At 39.7% G+C, this 20,706-nt stretch overlaps 1 protein-coding gene across 1 annotated transcript; it reads left to right on the forward strand.

The window, feature by feature from the left end:
- The first annotated feature begins 2,617 nt into the window (after nucleotides 1-2,617).
- Nucleotides 2,618-19,186, forward strand: SLC26A2 (solute carrier family 26 member 2). Its single transcript, XM_010989499.3, has 3 exons — nucleotides 2,618-2,828; nucleotides 10,669-11,395; nucleotides 12,963-19,186. The coding sequence occupies exons 2-3, from the start codon at nucleotides 10,694-10,696 to the stop codon at nucleotides 14,481-14,483; spliced, it is 2,223 nt and encodes a 740-aa protein (XP_010987801.1). The 5' UTR covers nucleotides 2,618-2,828; nucleotides 10,669-10,693; the 3' UTR covers nucleotides 14,484-19,186.
- Nucleotides 19,187-20,706: the final 1,520 nt, after the last annotated feature.

Below are 20,706 nucleotides of genomic sequence, written 5' to 3' on the forward strand. Positions count from 1 at the left end.
TTCTGATGTCAGATCTGAGTCAGATTTGAGAACTGCTGGTATAGCCTGACCTGGAAGACCACACAGGAAAGTGGTGCTGTGTCTGCCTCTAGAAAAGGATGCTGGGGTAAGAATGGATAGTGTGGGAAGGGAATCTATTTTTCATTGTAAAGTCTTTGATATTTTGAATTTGTTTATTTGTACATGTTATTTATTTCCAAGAACAATCGAGTTAAATTTTTAAAAAGAAAGTAAAAAAGCTTTGGTAGTGAAAATAAATCCCAAATAACAAATTGGGAAGAGTCCATTCAATAGTGGGGTCTGAGAGGAAGTGACCTGTCCTTCCTGGGAAGAGTGCGTAGACAGGAAGGGCTGAGGAAGTGAATCCGGAAGTGGTCTCTAACCTGAGATGATTTTTTGCTGGCCCATAACATCCCCAGTTAACACATCATTACTCTTTGGAAAGCAATTTGGGACAGAGTAATGGCTATAATATGTAACCATCCAGCTGGCAACCACCTGTGTTAACTCTGAGATCAACAAGAGAGAAAATGCCCAGGCTTAGATGGGAGGGGTGAAGAGATCTGGGTTCTGGCTGGCTGGGCTGCTGACATGCTGTTACTGAAGAAAAGCAGATTATTATTTAGCCAGCTCTCTAGTAGCAGGGATTTGGTTATCTGTTTCACACCTTAGATTCCTGCTGTAGAGAACTAGGGCATGATGAAGGTAAGGTAGGAGTGGCATATCAAAGTATAGCTCTGTGGGGGGATTTATATGTGGGAAGGTAGGGGGACCACAACATTAAATAGCAGTCCAGGATGCTGAACTGGGAGGGAGAGAGGCACCACTGGCTAACCTAAAGGGGTTTTGGCATCTGACAGCTCCCTGGAAGAAAATCCACTTCTGTCCCACCTCAACTTGTTAAGTAACAATATTCCAAGCCGCAGTTTCCTCATCTATAACATAGACTAGAACATACGGAATAAGAGAAAATGATAGCCATTATTAAATCAAACTACTCTTTAGTGGTGTCTATTACATGCAAGGATGGGGGTGGATTCCTACATTTGACTAACATGGGGATATAGTGGTTAAGAGTGAGCTTTGCAGGCAGATGTAACTGGGTTATGTTATTGTCACTTATTAACCTGTGGGACCTTGAACAAGTCACCTAACATCTGAGTCTCATTTCCTCACCTATAAAGGGAGAATCATAATACAGTACCTCCTCAAAAGCTGCTATGAGGCTTAAATAAGATAATAAATGTGAAATTTTGTGCATCCAGAGATAAATATCCAGAAATTGTCAAATGTCATTCTGCTTGTTTTGCAGTTTATAGGGAGTTGACAAAATACTTTAACATTTATTATTTTACTTGACTGTCTCCAGGACCCCGGGTATGGGGTCATTAATTACCTTCCAAATATGAGACCATCAATTGAAATCAAGTGATTTGCCTCCAGTGGTAAGGGACAGCATTAGGAGTAGAACTCAGGTGTTCTGATCTTGATACAGCCTGTGACTTTTGGAAGTTCTGAATCTGATGGGTGATAGAAACTTGAGGATCATCTCAGGATAAAAAAGGGAGTTCCTTAAACAACTGTGAGGAGGTTCATTGGAAAGGAAAGGCAATTAACCGTTTTGCTTCTTTCACAGGTCCTCTTCCATTCCCAGCTACTGATCAGCATCTGTGCCCCTCTTCCGCCCCGCCACCCGCGCACGCAATTCAAGAGGAAAGACGAACAAATTAATAAACATATGCTCAACATCAAAATAATGTCCCAGTTCCGGGCAGATATTTAAATCAAGATGACATGGTAGGAGGTGACTAGCAGGAAATGTGCTAAGGAAACCGTGTTTGGGCAGATAGGGTGAGACCCGAGGAGACGAGTAGAAACCAGGTTTAGACACCAGTGTTTAAGTCCTGAAAGAACAAGCTTGGCTAGCAAAGGAAACCAGGATGGGTGGAGAAGACTGAGGGAGGGAGAGCTACCAAGTGAGGAGGAAGGGGCCAGGACCCAGAGCACTCAGGGCTTCCAGGACATAGGGAGAGGTTTGGTATCTGTGTCAAGGAAAGCCACTGAGGGTTTTAAACGAGGATTGTAATTAAATTTCATATTTATTTTTATATTTTCATTTACGTCTTAAAAAGAGCCTCTGCCTATTGGGACCTTCTGTGGAGAGTAAGTTTCTAGCTGACCAGTCATTTCCCATTCAGGGCCTCCATTTCTCTATCTACAAAGGAGGGACTGGGAGGCAACGGGGTCCCAAGGAGTCAGAGAGAACGATGGTGCCCCCTCGCAAACGCAGAGCACGTTACATATCTCGGTAAAGCATTTCCACGTCCCCGATACTGTTTTCTCATTATATTCTCGGGGCTAAATTGAAGAACCCATGATCTGCCCCCTAAGATGATTCATCGCAGCCGGAGCGAAGAAGCAATCTCCCTGAGAATCAGAGACGCGTGACCCCTTCTGCATAAGGCAGCCAATCGCGAGGAGGAAAGCGGCCAGGGGGCGGCACCCCACGCCGGTCCGGCCCGCGTCATTGGCTGGCGGCGGCGTCGCTCTGCCGTGGTGCCACGTGACAGTCGCGGCCCGGGAGTTCGCACTTGAGTCGCCTTCCGCACCTCTTGGCGGTTGCCTGCTAGCCGCTCCCCTCAGTCCCGCCCGGCAGCGCTCCGCCTCCTCCAGGGGCCGAGTAATGGGCGGGCAAGGGGACGGGCCGGTTAAAGGGAGGCCGACCCGGGAGTGGGTGCCTCTGCCAGCGCCGTCTTATCCCCTCGGTCTGGCCACGGCGGAGGACGCGCTTCGGTACCTCGTGGCACGGGACGGCCCAGACCCGAGAGGTGAGGAGAAGGGACGGGACTCGAGACGCGGGAAGAGAGCGGGCGGGCCCCCGCGCGGTCAGCGGCCCCTCTTGGGGTCGTCCTGGCTTGTGTCCCAGGCGTGTTGAGAGGAAGCCCGCACCAACGGCCGCCACAGGGGTCGTGGCTGGGCCCTGAGAGGTGGGCGTGCGTCGGGTTTATTGTGTGGTCTGCAGGGGCGGAGGCAGGGCGGGGTCAAAGCGGCACTCCCGCACCCTGGGGATCCAGACCCCACTCCTGGCGCTGAGAGCGGCTGACCGCCACCTTACGCATCACGCCGCGGGCCCCCGCACCTCGCAGATAACGGTGCTGCTCTTCCGTCTGAGTCCATGTCGCTCCGTAGTCGCGCCTCGTCAACTCTGTGATATCTGGGAGCAGGACCTAGGAGTTCAGAGCCGCCACCACCACCTTAGACAGTTTGGGAAGCTGAGGCTTGTGCAGGTGAGAGGACTTGATTACCTTGGTTTTAAGAACCACACACTTGTTTAATCAGGACCTGTGCTTCGAGACTCATAGACTAAGTTGAAATTCTTTAGCTGGATAGGTGGGGACACTGAAAGGAGACAGAGAGGACCAGAGCCTTGCCAGAAATTACACAGCAAGTCATTTGCAAATTTAGGACTTACACTCAGCTCTTCCAGATTCATAGAGTATCAGACAGGGCTCCTTCATTGCTCACATTGGGGACCGCAGTGAGTTAGAAGCATTCAGGACTTAAAAAAATCCTTTCTGGCACCCATTCTAATACCTTTTTCCCTCCTTGTCCCTACGGCTCTTTATGTGAAATACGGAACTAATATGATATCCAGTATTGGGTTAAGCCGAAGTTCCTGTCTTGGAAAGTTGAGTCAGTAAGAAATGGAGAGCCAAACGTGCTGGAAAAAAATAAACCTATTTTTTTTCCTTCAGTAATTTCAAGGGACAGAGACTAGTAGCTGTGATTTATTGAGCAAGTGCTATGTGCTAGGTACCGTGCTAGGTACTTTACATGCGTAAGTTTTAATATAACACTGCAAGTTAGGGAATGTTATCCCTATTTTACAGGTGAGAAATTAATGCTGAGTAAAATGAAGTTTTTCACCCAGTGCCATGCAACTGTTGAACAGTGTAGCTGAGATCTGAATGGAGATCTTTCTGACTCCATATGTACCTAGTAATTCTCCAAATATGTCCTTCAGCCCACTGGCTTGGAATCATCCAAGGTGCAGTCTTACATCTCATTCCTGGATTTGCCTGAGAATCTGCATTTTAACAGATCTCCATGTTGGATATCATTGTACTGTAATTTGCTGCCTCCTGGGGGAAGGTCTGGAGATGACTTCTTCAGGGCCTTGGCGAGATCTAGATTAGATTCATCAGGGGTCATTGCTGTCCCTTTTAATGAGCATAAATCCCCCCTCCCCCCAGGCAGATGCTTTCCAAACTCTAATTTCTTGACACAAACTTGGTTACCATAAAGCAGGGGGAGGGGGAGGAGTAACTGTTTTCTTTACCACATAACTTTTAAACTATTATTCATCCATTGGCTCAATAAAATATTTGTTAAGCACTTACTAGGCGCTATACCTGGTTCAAGGCTCTGGGGATACAGCTGTCAACCAAACAGCAAGTCACTGCTCTTGTGGGAAGTTCAGACAATTAACACAAGGAAGAAAAGTCTAGTCTGAGATGGTGAGAAGGGCCATGGAGAAAAAAAAAGCAAAGTAAAGGGCATAGGAGTTCAAGACAGGAAAGGGCCCACGAGGGAAGCATGGCTGTGGCAGTAGTGCTATTTTATGTGTTTTTTCTAGGAAGAAATTGATTAGGGCAGCATTTGAGCAAAAATTTAAAAGAAGTGAGAGCGAGAACTATGAACATAGCTGGGGAGTAGCTTTTCCAGTAGGAAAAAGTAAATGGAGCCAGAGACTGCTTGGCTTGTTTGACTTTTGTCTGGGGCGCTAATTATTCTAACCAAAATGTAGCTACAGAGGGAAATTCGACATCATTGCTCTTAATAGAAAAAGAAAATGTTACCAATGCATGTGTAATATGAAAGATAAAAGTAATTTCATTCTTAATCCTTTTATCAAACCTACTTCAAGTAGTTTGTTACCTTTACTTATTAAAATTAATAATAGACTCATAAATGAGTTTAGTGCTTGGTCACAAAATTATTGCTTTGAACTAGCTCCTTAGACCTCCTAGCAAGGAAACAAAGTTGGGGGCCGTGTGGTATTTTAGAAAGAGAGTTAAACTTGAAAATCGGAAGATGAGAATTGAGAATCTGGTCCTACCAGTTGGGCAAGTGATTAAACTCTGATTTTTCTCACACTGGTAAATAGGAATTCATAATCTGTTCACAGATTTATTCAGGAGGCAAGTGAGAGATGTAGAGGAAATCTTTTTGAACACAGTGAATTACTGTGCAAGGAACTATTTTACTATGGTTTTACATTAAGCTATTTTCTTAGTATTTTATTATTTTGTCTTATATTGGGCTTTATATGAGAAACAATATGTCATAGTGCTTATGCTACTGATATAAGCTTTATAGTGGTTCTTTTTTGCTTCACAGATAGAAAATGGGGTGGGGGGAGGTAGGGTATAGCTCAGTGGTAAAATGAATGCTTAGTATGCGCGAGGTCCTGGGTTCAGTCACCAGTACCTCCATTAAAAACAAACCAAATTTACCCCCCTAGAAAAACTCCTCCAAAACAGACATAAATGGATATTGTTAATCATTTGTGATAACTGGAAAACAAGGAATTTTTTTTGGCCTTCATAATATTTACTTGAAATTTCACCTGTTTGTTCATTTCAATAAACATAGGTGTATAACTGTACATACAAGTGGGAGGCATTGTGTTAGGTGCTGGGTTATGTAGAAATGAGGATGACTTGGTATCAGCCCTGAAATGATACTCTTGTTTGAGAGACATGTAAACTTAAAATAGTTATATGTCATATGTTGGGGAAGCATAGCCTAAAAGAATTTCAGCCCCTTTCTCCTATGGCATTTGAGGTGAGCCTTAAAAGATTAGAAAAAGGACCAAGATAGATGGAGACAGAAGGGAAGACATTCCATACTAAAGGAATGACATGAGCAAAGGCTTTGAAGAGCAAACGATGCTTAATATTTTTATGGACTCGTGATTGGAACAGTGGTGCATGGAATGAAAAAAAGAAAGGCAGTTTTAGTCTCATTGGTTCATAGAAGAAGACTATTCTGAAGGTATTCGACTATATTCAGTAGGAGGTGGGGAGCCAGTGCAGATTTTTGAAGACTGTATCCAAATGATTTGTTCTCATGTTAATGAATGCTCCTTTTGAAGAAGAGGCAGCAAGGGATAGTGGTTAAAAATGTTGGTTCAGTTAAGTTGTTTAAGGCTGAAGTGTGTCTGCAGCTTCAAATAGTTCAGGGGAAAAAACCCCAAGCAAACCAACCTGTGTGTATGGAGAGTGCAGATGTAGCAGAATATTCACAGCTGTGACTATACTGGTGTTCCATGTATCATTCTTTGAACTTTTCTGAAGATTTGAAAAGTTTCAAACTAAGCAGTCCAGAGACAGAGGTAGGTTTGAATCAGACAGTCTTAGATTCTTGTCATGGTTCCACTGCTTACAAGCCATGTGAGTACTGGAAAATTATTTCCAAACTACACAGTCCCCGCCTATTCTAGCCTAGTTTAACAGAGATTTTTCCCTTTAAGAGAAGACAGACTTTTTTGGTAGGTGACTTGTTCACATTAATATCAGGTAAATGTTAAGACTTCAGAAGTTTTCCATAAACCTTAGATCTAGGTTATTTTATTTAGTATTTTCTGTGATTCCATTTTATCTCCTTTATTATCCACAACTCTTTGTTAGGGTTTATAGTATACATTAGGGTTTATAGTATACATCTTTAACTGTCACAGTTTACCTTCAAGTGACATTATACTATTTCATATATAGTGTAAGAACCTTGGAATAGTATACTTTGCTTCCTCCCCTCCTGGTTTTGTGTACATTAGAATTATATATAATAGAACATTGGCCATTTTAAGTGTACGATTCAGTAGCATTAAGTACATTCACAATGTTGTGTAACCATTACTACTATCTATTTCCAAAACTTGAAACAGAAACTCTGTAAACAGTAAGCAGTAATTCTGCATTCCTCAAGTCCCTGGTAACCTCAGTCTACTTTCTGTCTCTATGAGTTTGCCTATTCTACATGTTTAATGTAAGTGGAATCATGTAATATTTCTTGTTTTGTGTCTGGCTTCTTTCACTCAGCATAATGGTTTCAGAGTTCATCCATGTTGTAGATGAAAAATACCGGAATGTCATTTCTTTTAAGTGGCTAAGTAGTATTTCATTCGTGGGCTTAGACTGTATTTTTTTTTTCCTATTCATCTGTTGATGGATACTTAGGTTGTTTTCACCTTTTGACTATTGTGAATAATACTGTTATGAACATAATGTACAAGTATTTGCTTGATCCCTGTTCTCAATTTGGATATATACTTAGGAGTGGAATTGCTGGGTCGTATAGTAATTCTGTTTAACTATTTGAGGAACTATCAAACTGTTTTCCACACTGTTTGTACCATTTTACATTCCCAATGCAATATATCTTTCAAAGAGACAAAAATTAAAATTTAAAAGTGAGCGTGAATTCTTTTTTGAAATTTTTTTTTGTTGAAATTACTTTTAAAAGTAAAAACCAATCTATCCATCAACGGAAGACTTACTAAGTGCCTCCTGTGTGCCCAGTTCTATGTTGAGAGGGTACACAAAAAGTATACAACTCCTTAGATAATTTTTAATCTAGTTGGGAAGATAAAGCATATATTCAACAAACACTTATTGAACATCTAAACAATGGAATTCAGAGAAAAATGAGATACTACTTATGTGCTGATGACCTGTATACTCCTCCCCTCCCTGTTTATTTTTTTCAATTTTGGCTTCTCTCCTGTGCTTGACACCGCCATTTCTAATTGCTTACTGAACGTCCTTATTTGGACATCTAAAAATCTCAGACCTATGAAATCTTAAGTCAGACTTTTTGTTGCCTCCTATTTTTCCATTTCCTCCTCCATAATCCCATACACTATCCTTTTGTGCGGTCCACTTCAGAATTCATCTTAGATTTATCCATCTCCTTTAAGAACCATCAAGAGCTGCACCAGTGAAATGTCAAACCTGCATTTCTGCGTCGTCGTGGAGTTTATGCCTTTGCCAGCCATAGCTTACAGGATGGAGTCCAGCTTCTTGGGATTACATAAGAAACTGATATTTCACTCCAGTCTTACCTCCTGCAGGTTCACCCCAGGAATCTGGCATTCTAGTTGACTTTTTCCTGAGTGCTTTAATCGTATCATTCTAATTTTTCAGTCTTTCCCTCCAACCCCATAACTATTGCTGTTAGTGTTTTCTTCTCCCTCATCCATTTTCCAAGTCTTCCCTCATTCTTTCATCTCTGACCTAGACTTCAGAGCCGAGGTGAGATATGTTCTTCCCTTGAAGCTTTTCAAAACTATTCCTTCAAATAATGCTGTACTACTTCATATCTAGTATAAGACCTTACAGTTCCTAATTGCCCCCCTATTCTTTGGTCTATTGGTTTTATACATTTTATTTTGTGTAACAAAATGCATTCTTGTTTTCCCTTTAGACAGTTATCTTTTAGAGCAATCGAAAATTTTTTAAATTAAAAAGTGGATTTTATTTTATTTCCGTTTCTTTGATTTTATTTTTTTATTGTTGTGTATCATGTAGACCTCAGTTTTTGTCTAGTATATGTATATACAGTTATGCTAGTCTGCTGGCAGTAAGTTCTCTTAGTGTTTATTTGTCTGAGAAAGTTTTTATTTCTCCTTCATCTTTTAAAAGATATTTTCTCTGGGTATAGAATTCTGGGTTCACAGTTATATTTCTGATGGAATGTGATATCATTCCATCTTCTGGCTTGTATGCTTTCCAGTAAGAAGTTGGCTATAATTCTTACCTTTGTTCCTGTGTATGTAATGTGTGTTTTTTCCTTTGGCTGTCTTCAGGATTTATCTTTATCTTCTGTTTTCAGCATTTTGAATATGATATGTGTAGGTGTGGGTGTTGTGTTGTTTTGTTTTGTATTTGTCCTTCTTGGTATCCTCTGAGATTCTTGAATCTATAGTTTGGTGTCTGTCATTAATGTTGAAAAATTCTTAACAATTATGTCTTCAAAAATTTCTTCTACCCATTGTCTGTCTCCTCTTTTTGGGATTCTAATTATGCATAAGCTAGGTTATTTAATGCATCCCACAGCGCTTGATGTTCTCTTTTTCCTTCCCAGTTAGTCACCAAATAGGGCAGCGTCTGAATTTTGTTAGTTTTTTCTTATGCCTCTTTTGCATATCTTAGGTTTGGGAAAGTCTTTTGACCCAGAAATTAGTAAGAACTATTCCAAAATAGAAGGTCATAAGGAATGCACTCAAACTAGTTTGGCCTGCAAGTAGGAAGTGAGAAGAGAGTTATAGACCAGCTGCATTGAGGAGTGAAGAGCTGCTGTGTGTATCCTCCAATCTGACGGACTTGCTCAGGGTAAGTGGTTATCTAAATATTCTTTTCTTCCTTAACTGCTTCACAAGACCATCAAACTAACTATTATTTTACTCTTATTCAGCGGGATAACCAACTATAGCCCCTTCATCCTAAACAAAATTAATGTGGATTACTTTTACAAATATTTTGTTCTTAAACGGGTCATGGGTCCTGGATTATGGCATCTTGATAGTATTAGGCTTATAGAACTTCATGAGGGCCTTTTTTTTCCCTGTCAATTCTGAAACAGGAGACTTCCTGAGTCCTTTATCCAATATATTTTATCTCTCACTGGCTACAGTCATAAATTTGTTTATTCATTTATTCTTTCCTTTGTTCAAACATTTTATAAACCTACTATCTCAGAGTTACTGTATGCTGATGACAATTACAGTGATGAACAAGATGTCCTTTCCTCCAGGAGCTGGAGAAACTCTTCCTTAACTAATACACAAGTGTGGTTAGTACTGTAATGGAGGTGTGAAGTGCTATGGGACACAGATTCATTTGTGCTGCGGGAACTTGGTCAGTGCTTTGTAGGAGAGACAGTGTTTTCACTGCGTTTTAAAAATGACTAGGATCTTGATAGGCAGAGAGGTGGATGGTCATTCTAAGCTAAGCAAACAGCTAACAGAAAGGCAATAATTTGTTCAAGTATTGGGCAGACTGTTCCTTTGAAGGCCTGTTTCTTTTTCCTTCTCTTTTACTCTCATTACAAGACTTACTTTTGTTGTTGTCCTAGTCTCTTGTTATTTCCTAAAACTTTTATCTTTTCTGTCACTCATATTTTCTTTCTATTTTCAACAATTAGTAAATTATTTAAAAAGGGACCCCCCCCCCAAATCTTCCTTGTTTCAGGGACTTACAGGTAAAGTAGGTATCAAGGTTTGAGACTAGATCCTGTTTTGCAGTATTCCTGGGAGTGAAAAACCTGAAAAGAAGACAGTTAATAGCTTATAGAAAGGAGGAGACAGGCTACCCTAATACTGTTTCTGGAGGGAAAAACTGCAGGGGGAGCCAGGCAGAGATGGAGAAGAATCTTGATGGTTTATGCTTTTGGGAAGTCCTGTACCCAGTGAATTACTTACTTTGACTTGGTTGTGTATGGTCCAGTTCTTTTTTCCTCGATCAGGACAAATGAGGCTCACCTAAGGAAAGTAAACATAAGATACCTACTCCAAAACTGAACTCCTCTTAACTGTCATGAATGACAAGTAGAACTGTTAAAATGTGTGAGCTTAATCGGTTAACCCTGTTATTTTCTCTGGGGTAGGAAGCTGAAGCATCTATCTCCAGAAATGTCTTCAGAAAGTAAAGAGCAAGATGACCTTTCATTCAAGGACTCCCTTGAAGGAGACGACCAGTACAGTCCTCCATCTAGGATCCATCTGGAGCATGAAAAGGAATCAAGTACTGTCTTCAAGGAAGAGGCCAATGATCAATGTATACCTTATCCTGGGATCCATTTGGAGCCTCAAGAGAAACCAAATACTAACTTCAAGCAGTTTGTCATGAAAAAACTACAAAAAAGTTGCCAGTGCAGTCCAACCAAAGCCAAAAATATGATTTTTGATTTTCTTCCTGTTCTGCGGTGGCTTCCAAAATACCAGCTGAAGAAAAACATTTTAGGAGATGTGATGTCTGGCTTGATTGTGGGCATCTTATTAGTGCCCCAATCCATTGCTTATTCTCTCTTGGCTGGCCAAGAACCTGTCTACGGTCTATACACATCTTTTTTTGCCAGCATCATTTATTTCCTGTTTGGTACCTCCCGTCACATCTCTGTGGGCATTTTTGGAGTACTGTGCCTTATGATTGGTGAAGTAGTTGACCGAGAACTACAAAAAGCCGGCTATGACACTGCCCATATTCCTCCTTCTTCAGGAATGGTTTCAAATGAGAGCACATTATTAAACCAGGAATCAGACAGGATATGTGACAGAAGTTGCTATGCAATTACAGTTGGCAGCACTGTAACATTTATGGCTGGAGTTTATCAGGTAAGAAACAATGGAGTAAGTGGTTGTCTCTGGCTTAAGAAATCACTATACATGAAATCTCAGATCTGTGAGGGACCTTAGAGATCATAATAGTTAGAGCTATCATTTATTGAATGCTCAGGATATATGAGAGGTAGAGCCAAAATTTAAACCCTGGTTTGACTCCACAGGTAAGACAAGACTGCTTCTATTTTCTCGACCCTAGCCTGCCTCTTAACCAGTGAATCTCGGTCAGCCAGATTTTAATTATTTGATTATAAACATTTAAACCAGAAAGGGGCCTCAGACCACATAGTACAACTTCTTAATTTTATATGTCAAGAATTGTTGGGTTTGCCTGAAACTATGTGTGGTTGATTATTGGTAGAGTCAGCATTAACAAGCAGGAGGGTAATGATGAGGGTGGGGAGAGGAGGAGTGCAAGAGTTTTTCAAACTATAGGCAACCCCCTCACCTTTTAGAATTACTGCTCTAGTGGGTGACTCTCACTAAAGGTAGTAGTTTTCTTGGACTGTTGGGGACCACTATTTCATACTATAAGTCAGGAGAAAGGATTAGAATGAAATTCTTCTTGGGCCCCCCATAGACTCCACTAATCTGCCATTATCATCAAGCTTCTGCCTTTTGGCATCCAGGAGTCATTGCCAGCATTAAATCTCTTCTCTGTTACAGACATTTGGAACCAATATGGGAAGGGGAAGAGTAGCTCACTCCATTTGGTGTTTGGATGAGGAGGAGAGGGAGAAGAGGCTGGAGTGTGGAAGAGCTGTGCTCCTCAAAGTTCATTTTTGCTTTTTTGTTAGTATGCCTCGCCAAGAATGAGGAAGGGTGCAATGGAATTCTGAGGAATTATTGGGAAGAGGAAAAGATAAAGAAATAAAATGTATCTTTGAGGATGCAGAATTAACATGGGAAGCAATATGGCATAACATTGGATAAGAGTAGTTTCTCAATTTGAGGTTAAAGAGAATTCTATAATAATTTTTTTAAATTAAAAAATTTTTTTTCTTTTTTTGTTAAAGTTATCAACTTACAATGTTAGTTTCAGGTGTACAGCAAAGCAATTTAGTTATTCTATAATAATTTAAAAAGTGTGATTCTATTTTGATGTGAATTTAATTTTTTGTTTTATCAGTTAAAATTTAATTTTTGTCATTCACAGAAATGACTTGTAATTTAAATAAAATATAAGGTTTTTTAATAAGGAGAATTTTTCCAATTTAAGTTTTTATGAGTTCTCATGGATTCCTGAGAATTTTTTTCAAAGTGGTCTGAACCTTATTCAAGTTTAAGAAACATTGTACAAGAAGGTAGGAATCCTAAGTTCTTGTGTTGTCTCAGCCTAGTGAGTAATAGTGTGACCCTGGGCAAGTTGCTTAGCCTTCTAAGTGTCAGTAAAATGAGCCCTCTCCTTGTAAAATGAGAGGATTGATATATGATTGTGTTTTTTCTAGCTCTGACATCCTGTGATGCTCTGATGGTATGTCTCCACACAAATGCCAAGGGAATACAGGATTTAGAGGCTTTTTTCCATTTATATTTAACACATGTATATCCTTTCTTTCAGGTAGTGATGGGCTTCTTTCAAGTGGGCTTTGTTTCAGTCTACCTCTCAGACGCCTTGCTGAGTGGATTTGTCACTGGTGCCTCCTTCACTATTCTTACATCTCAGGCCAAGTACCTCCTTGGGCTCAGCCTTCCTCGGAGTAATGGCGTGGGCTCACTCATCACTACTTGGATACATATCTTCAAAAACATCCATAAGACTAATCTCTGTGATCTTATCACCAGCCTTTTGTGCCTTTTGGTTCTTGTGCCAACCAAAGAACTCAACGAGCATTTCAAGTCCAAGCTCAAGGCACCGATTCCTACTGAACTCATTGTCGTTGTGGCGGCCACATTAGCCTCTCATTTTGGAAAACTAAATGAGAAATACAGCACCAGTATTGCTGGACATATTCCCACTGGGTTTCTGCCACCCAAAGCACCGGACTGGAACTTAATTCCTAATGTAGCTGTGGATGCAATAGCTATTTCTATTATTGGTTTTGCTATCACTGTATCACTTTCTGAGATGTTTGCTAAGAAACACGGCTACGCAGTCAAAGCTAATCAGGAAATGTATGCCATTGGCTTTTGCAATATCATCCCTTCCTTCTTCCACTGCTTTACTACTAGCGCGGCTCTTGCAAAGACATTGGTTAAAGAATCCACAGGCTGCCAAACTCAGATCTCTGGTGTGGTGACAGCTCTGGTTCTTTTGTTGGTCCTCTTGGTAATAGCTCCATTATTCTATTCCCTTCAGAAGAGTGTCCTTGGTGTGATCACGATTGTAAATCTCCGAGGAGCCCTATGTAAATTTAAGGATCTGCCCAAGATGTGGAAGGTTAGCAGAATGGATACAGTTATCTGGTTTGTTACTATGCTGTCCTCTGCACTGATAAGTACTGAAATAGGCCTGCTTGTCGGGGTTTGTTTTTCTATGTTTTGTGTCATCCTCCGCACTCAGAAGCCAAAGAGTTCATTGCTTGGCTTGGTGAAAGAGTCCGAAATCTTTGAATCCACGTCTGCCTACAAGAACCTTTGGACTAAGCCGGGCATCAAGATTTTCCGCTTTGTAGCCCCTCTCTACTACATAAACAAAGAATATTTTAAATCTGCTTTATACAAAAGAACTCTCAACCCAGTCTTAGTGGAGGCAGCTCAGAAGAAGGCAGCAAAGAAAAAGATCAGAAAGGAAATAGCAACTCTCAGTAGAATCCAGGATGAAGTTTCAGTGCAGCTTTCCCACGACCCCTTAGAGTTCCACACCGTGGTGATTGACTGCAGTGCAGTGCAGTTTCTGGACACTGCAGGGATCAACACACTGAAAGAGGTGCGCAGAGACTTCAGAGCTGTTGGCATTCAGGTTCTGCTGGCTCAGTGCAATCCCTCCGTGAGGGATTCCCTGGCCCGGGGAGAGTATTGCAAACAGGAAGAAGAAAACCTTCTCTTTTATAGTGTATATGAAGCAGTGACTTTTGCCGAAGAATCTCAGAATCAGAAAGGAACATATATTCCCAATGGTCTGAATTTTTCCACTGATTGATTGAGAAAGTAGGTGGAAGGATGAATACTGTCTAGCCAACAGGCTAAAATTTCAGGTGTGTAACATAGCATCTGGCTTTTAATTGGAAAGCACCATTCCTCTCAGGCACAGTCTTAACAGGAGTCTGATGGCTGAGCAGGTTTGTGAAATCCCACCAGCCAGCCCCACATTGTACAGAACACTTTTAGTAATACATTTGATGTTTTAGTCATGTCTTTTTGTTTAGGGTAAGTAGGTAAGAAAAGAGCTCTTTATAATCAGCAAAAATAATGAGAATCCTCCCTGTCTTCTGTGGTCCCTATCTGTCCCTGTTTCTGAGCATTTCTCTACCATTAAGCTCTGTTTTAGCTTTGTCATTTACTATGTTTCCCATAGAATCTGTCCTAACTGATAACCAGTGTCAGGTTTGCCAGATAAAAGGCAGAAAGCTGAGCCAGCAGTTTTATATAGCGTTTTAAATGAGCCTGAGGCAAACTGTTAGGGACAGATTGCAAAAAGGAATGATTGACAGTTTCCCTTAAGAATTTGTTTATTTAGCAGTGATTTTTTTTTTCCCCTTCCCATGGCATTTTAGCAAGGGTCGGCTGGGGACTGACAGTCTTTCTCATATTTGAGAAGCCACTGTTCATTACTCTACAAGGAAAATGTAACCAGTAGAAAAGAGTGCACAGAAGTGATAAAGTACTTCCAAAAGAACATCAGTAATTAATTTATAGATGTTTTGGTGAAAACAAAGCTAATGCTTACTGCCATGTACCCTTTTGATGTACAATAAATATTGATGACAGTGACAGCTTTCAACTCTTTGGGCCACCTAAAACTATTATGCAAGAGGATTTGGAAGCATTACATTCATACAACCCAAGTTCTGCAGGTGTATTATTTATGAGAGCTGGTCACAGGTTGTGGCACAGGAATAGTTCCTTTTGAAAAACATGTCCTACACTGAAAGCTTATAGTTCTGTATCTGGACCTTAATGGGTGAGGGAAAAAAAGTAAGTTTTCCAAAGTTAGGACTAAGAGACTAATTTATGTGAGATTGAAACATTTAGCCACACCATTTAAAACAAAATAAAAATTGCAAAAGTGCTGAATCATTTTTTAAACCTACTCCTACTTTCTAAACATTTTAAATATTTATGAGAAGCAAATCTTACATCTGTTGGAATGGGATGCTTTTAGGCATACTTAGCTTTCTTGTTGGCTCCATAAACTGTCAAGTGTTGATTTTCTTTTGGTAGAAATCTGCCCATCAGTTTACATGGAAAATGCCTTTCCATTATTAAAACAAAGCTGTTCCTTGGGAGCTGCATTTCTATCTTTGAGGTCATTACATGATTAAATGTAATAGTGTCCTGAATTTTGACATCCTTTTAGGACTTAAGTCTATAGAGTCTCAGAAATGTTAACTACTGTTTGTATTTGTGTGGTTTTTGTTTATTTTTAGCCAATATTTGCATTTTCTATCTAGTCTTATGAATAGCAATGGTAAAATTACTGTGTCTTTGTCTGTCATTTGTTTTTCCTCTCTCTTGTCTTTCCCCCAAGCCAGGTCTGAATCCATACCATTATAGATATCTAATGCCATTGATGGAGTATTGAGTACATGTTCACGATGACTAATTTAGAAAAAACAAGTGCAGCAAAAAAAAAAAAAAAAAAAAGTCAGTCCAAAGAATTTGGAAAATCTCTTTGAAGAACAAAGTAACAGGATTTGATCTTTACCTGACATTTCTGTCCATATGTGGGTATAAATAGTTCTGGAACTTTATACAATTAGCAAATTCTTGAATCGTATTCTGGTTTATTCTTCTCCCACCTATACAAACAAACAAACAAACAAATAAGAGATTCTGCTTTTAGAAGCCATTTATAAAAACATTTAAGTTATCACTATAATTTATATCTCACCTTCTTCTCTGCTTGGATTGAGGTCTACCAGCACTTACACATTGTTCAGCTTTTTTGACTGCTAATTTTTTAAAGGAGTCAAACCTGAAACCAAAGCCCAATTCACAAACAAAACTAATGTTTTCATTTGCTTTCTTACTCAAGGACTTGGACTTTAGTCATTAAATGATACTTTACACACTTGACTGATATGGAAATATCCTGCTTACTCTAAACTGTAGAGTCTAAAGGAAGCATATTCTCATTGCTTATTGACAGATGTACAAAATTCTGAATATATTAAAATGTCCATTTAATTGAAATGTAGTGTGTATACTATTGATGGTTAAAACTCTTACAACCAGAGGGATGGAGTTTGCCAGTGCACAGAGAGATTAAGGGTAATATTCAAGAGACAGGTGAATGGAATAGACCATTGAAAAGACTATCTCTGGCCAACCGAGGGAGGAAAGAAAGGGACTCAGTTGAATAGGATCCAATTCTTGGTTAGCCCCACACAACAATAAGGAGATCAGGAGTAAGAGCCACACTTCTGCCGCACCTTAGTTTGAGAGCAAGGTCAGACTGGATTGTTCCTAGAAGGGCAGGAGCACCTGGTAGCTAAGGTTGGGGTAAGAGCCCTGGTTGACGTACTCTAGAGCACTAGATTGAGTGCCTGTAGCCTCTGATGGTGGTAAAACTGACAGGTGTCTAGTTGACTTTTTTTTTTTAAGAAGAAGCAAAGGAAAACAAGGTTTGGATAGTCTGACTTAACTTTTAAACGATAGTAGACATTGAAGCCAAAATTTGTTGGTAAATCTACAGTATGGTAAATGGTGATCTTTAAATATGTGTCATTGGTGTTAGATGAGTTCATTAGACTCTTTTAATGTTGATGACCACATTTTAACAAGAATAGTAGTTATCTGCAGAGGTATTCTGTTAGTAATTTGTCATTTAAGAATATATTGGGTGTTAGCCATGATCTTAATGTAAAAGTGAGAAAAGGTCTATAATGAATTTCTTGGGAAGTTAATTTGAGCCTACAAGTTACAATGATAAATGGTAAATTCAAGCTGTGTGATGCTTATTAATGTTCTTAATGGATTATTTTCTGCTATCTATTGCTATAGGTGAGCCATAGCATCAAGGTAGACAATAACTCTTAACACTTCTTAAGGATCTATGCAGGAGTCTAGGGCCAGGTGCCGGGACAGTAGTACTAAATCCGGTAGGTGGGCTCTGTGGTAACTCTACTAGGTAATACACAGGGGCACTTGGCTAAAGCTCAGCCTGGGCTGAGGGCTGAGTGGGAGGCAGACAACTGATGCAAACAAGGAGGTGTTGATGCCCTGGTCTATTCAAGGAATGATTGCACAGTGATATTACTTTGCTTAATTTTTCTGTTCTTTATCTTTAATGTCTTTTTTTTTTCATATTTTATCTATTTTAGTGGTGCCTTATTTGAAATGGCTTTAAAAACTGCAAAAAGAAAAAAATTGGATCTAGAAAGCTTTTATATTGTGAACTGATTAGGCTTTTATATATATATATATATATATATATATAAATAAAGATTTTAGATAATCATGAATGGAATCATTCATTGGAGTGCTAATAACACTCAAGTAGGCCAAAATAATATAACAGCTAGTCTGTTATAGCCTATTATTAAAGTAAAATACTATTGCAATACTGTAAGTATACAATTTTAGGGTTTTTTTTTTTAATGTTAGTAACTTTAGAAATGGAGAATTTAGATGTGGGAGTGGGGGAGATTTATTTTTATAAGGTAATTTTTTTCCCTAACTATATTTTTAAAAGGTGTTTTCACCTGGAATTTTAAAGTAAACATGTTAAATACAGTTGGGGAAGTTAAATAAGCATTATACCAAGTAGTGGATTTTTGTGTATTTTATTTTTCTCTTAGTGATGTAAAGCTAACTAGGAGACCTTGAATTAAAAGTAGGAGATAAACTGAATTAAGAAAACTGGAACAATGAAGGACACTACGTGCTTTTACTGGATATACCATGTTTGTAAATCTACACTGGAACCTTATATAACCTTTCTTGGACTTCAATTATGGCTCTGAAATCAGCCACATAATTATAATGCTTACTGTAAAATATCAATGGCAGGATTTTCTAACTGAAGGTTTTTTTACTTGGCAAACAGACAGGCAGCCTTAGCCAGAAAGGATTTTTAACTGCAGTTCTAAGAAACTTTAAGGAGGTTCTCCTTCCCCGCTGCCATTGTCCATCCTCAAAGTAATGTTCCATGGAATGAAACTGCTCTTGCTTTTCAATTCAAATCAGTTGGGAAATTAGTTTGAGTTCTTGGTGCTGCCATGATTTCTCAAAAATTAGTGTGAACAAACCAATCTATATAAAACACTAACATTTTTAATCTCCTTTGCAATTTTATATGCAAATCAAGACAAATTCAGGGTGGTAGTTGAATGAACTTAAATTCTCATTCTTGTCCGTTAACTAAAAAAGTATACTGCCCTTTTTTCCCCATTAGTCAAGGCTAATGACTTAGGAATATGTTTTATACCACATATATCTTTTTTAATTAAAGCAAGTGCCTTGATGTTATTCCATATAAATCATGCCTAAGCCTCTATGGGATGAGGATGAGTTATTGATGGATTACAGCCTATTGCGGGAGAGAGGGAGTTGATTAATAGCAGATCCTTTTCTTCTGTAGGGATATGTTTGTGATGTTTATTATATAAGGTCTTATATGTGTTGAGGTCTAGAGGTGTCATGTCATTTTTCTGCCAATAAATTGCTATTCTAATAAAATAATACTGTGTCTAAATTATTTAAGTTCATGGAGGGGAGGTTCTAACTAAAATATATATTTAGATGACCTAACACCAGTGAGCTTTAAAATACCACGTCTTTACATTTGGAGGGTGAGTTAGTCATCAATTTATATACACACACACACAATTATAAATATGTGTGTGTGTGTGTGTGTGTGTATATATATATAAATAAGATGGAAGGCTCTCTCCTTACAGAAAGCCATAAAGTATAAAGAGACCCAATTCTTTACTTTTTGCTTCGTGATCCTGAGTCAGTTAACCCTTTGGGGATTCAGTTTTTCCATCCAGAGGGGAAGAGGTCTAGATTGCTTGAAGACACTTTCAGTTCCCATTTGCATGATTCCCATTACGTACTGTGTTGGAATTAAAATCCAAATCTGGCTCATGTTTTACTAATGCCCTAACATTGAATTTTGAGCAGTGAATTTTGAGCCACATTTTTTCCCATCAGCAAATTGAGGCTGATACCTTATTCTGACTAGGTGAGAGAAATGGGAGTGCAGTTCCTACTGGAGCACAACCTTTTGTGAGAAATGATCTATCTGCACCACCACCCTCTCCCCATATCTGCCATGAGCCTCTTTTGGGATGTCCTCCCCCTTCTACTCCTCAACTCTGTAGAAGTGGGAGTGTGGGTATAGGGTTAAGGACAGTTTTCAGTCTTTTGCAGTACTTCTGTAATCCTGGGCATCCTGCCCCAAAACTCATACCCACCTCGCAGGGTGGAGGAGTTGGACTCAGTGGTCTTCTAAGGGCCCTTGCGGTCTTACATCCTGTGCACCTACCCTGTCTGCATTCAGCATCTGAGATCCAGAGCTTCTGAAGTGCCTCCCATGCTCATTGTCTAGCATCAGCTCCAACTGACTTGGAGGACTCTGCTACCCCATCTGTCCTTTCAGTGCTCGTGTCCTTGGCCTCTTCTCCCCTTAAGTTTTTAAAGTTTAGATCCAATTGAGACTGATGAAAGTATGGCTCTTCTTGGAGAAATAGCCACATGTGCATGTATACACATACACATGATGATAAGAAATGCTGGTCATGGACCCCATATCATGAATACCTTGCACTATAAAGCTTTCCCCAGATGACTATATCCACATCTACGGCTTCAACTGCCTTATTATCTGTATACCAATGGCAGCCAAACATCATTTCCAGCCTGACCTTTCTAGAACACCAAACAGTATATCCATCTCTATATAAATCTCCAGAGCTTTTAAGGACAATTCTGCCTGGATGCCCAGAGACACCTCGCATGCAACATACCCCCAAACTCCTCCATTACCTTGCCTTGGTTATGGCATGACCCAGCTACTCAAGTCAGAAACCTGGTGAATTCTAGGATACTCCTCTTCAACTCCCACTCCAAATCCATCTTGCCTTCAGTTTGCATCATTTCTCTTCAGGACTGTTCTACAGCTTCCTAATCTGTTTCTTTACAACCAAGCCTCTACCCTAGTTATCAGTTATTTTCTTAAAAAAAAGAATTTGTTGCTA

The sequence above is a fragment of the Camelus dromedarius genome, chromosome 3 (assembly GCF_036321535.1).
Source record: "Camelus dromedarius isolate mCamDro1 chromosome 3, mCamDro1.pat, whole genome shotgun sequence".
Taxonomy (NCBI): domain Eukaryota; kingdom Metazoa; phylum Chordata; class Mammalia; order Artiodactyla; family Camelidae; genus Camelus; species Camelus dromedarius.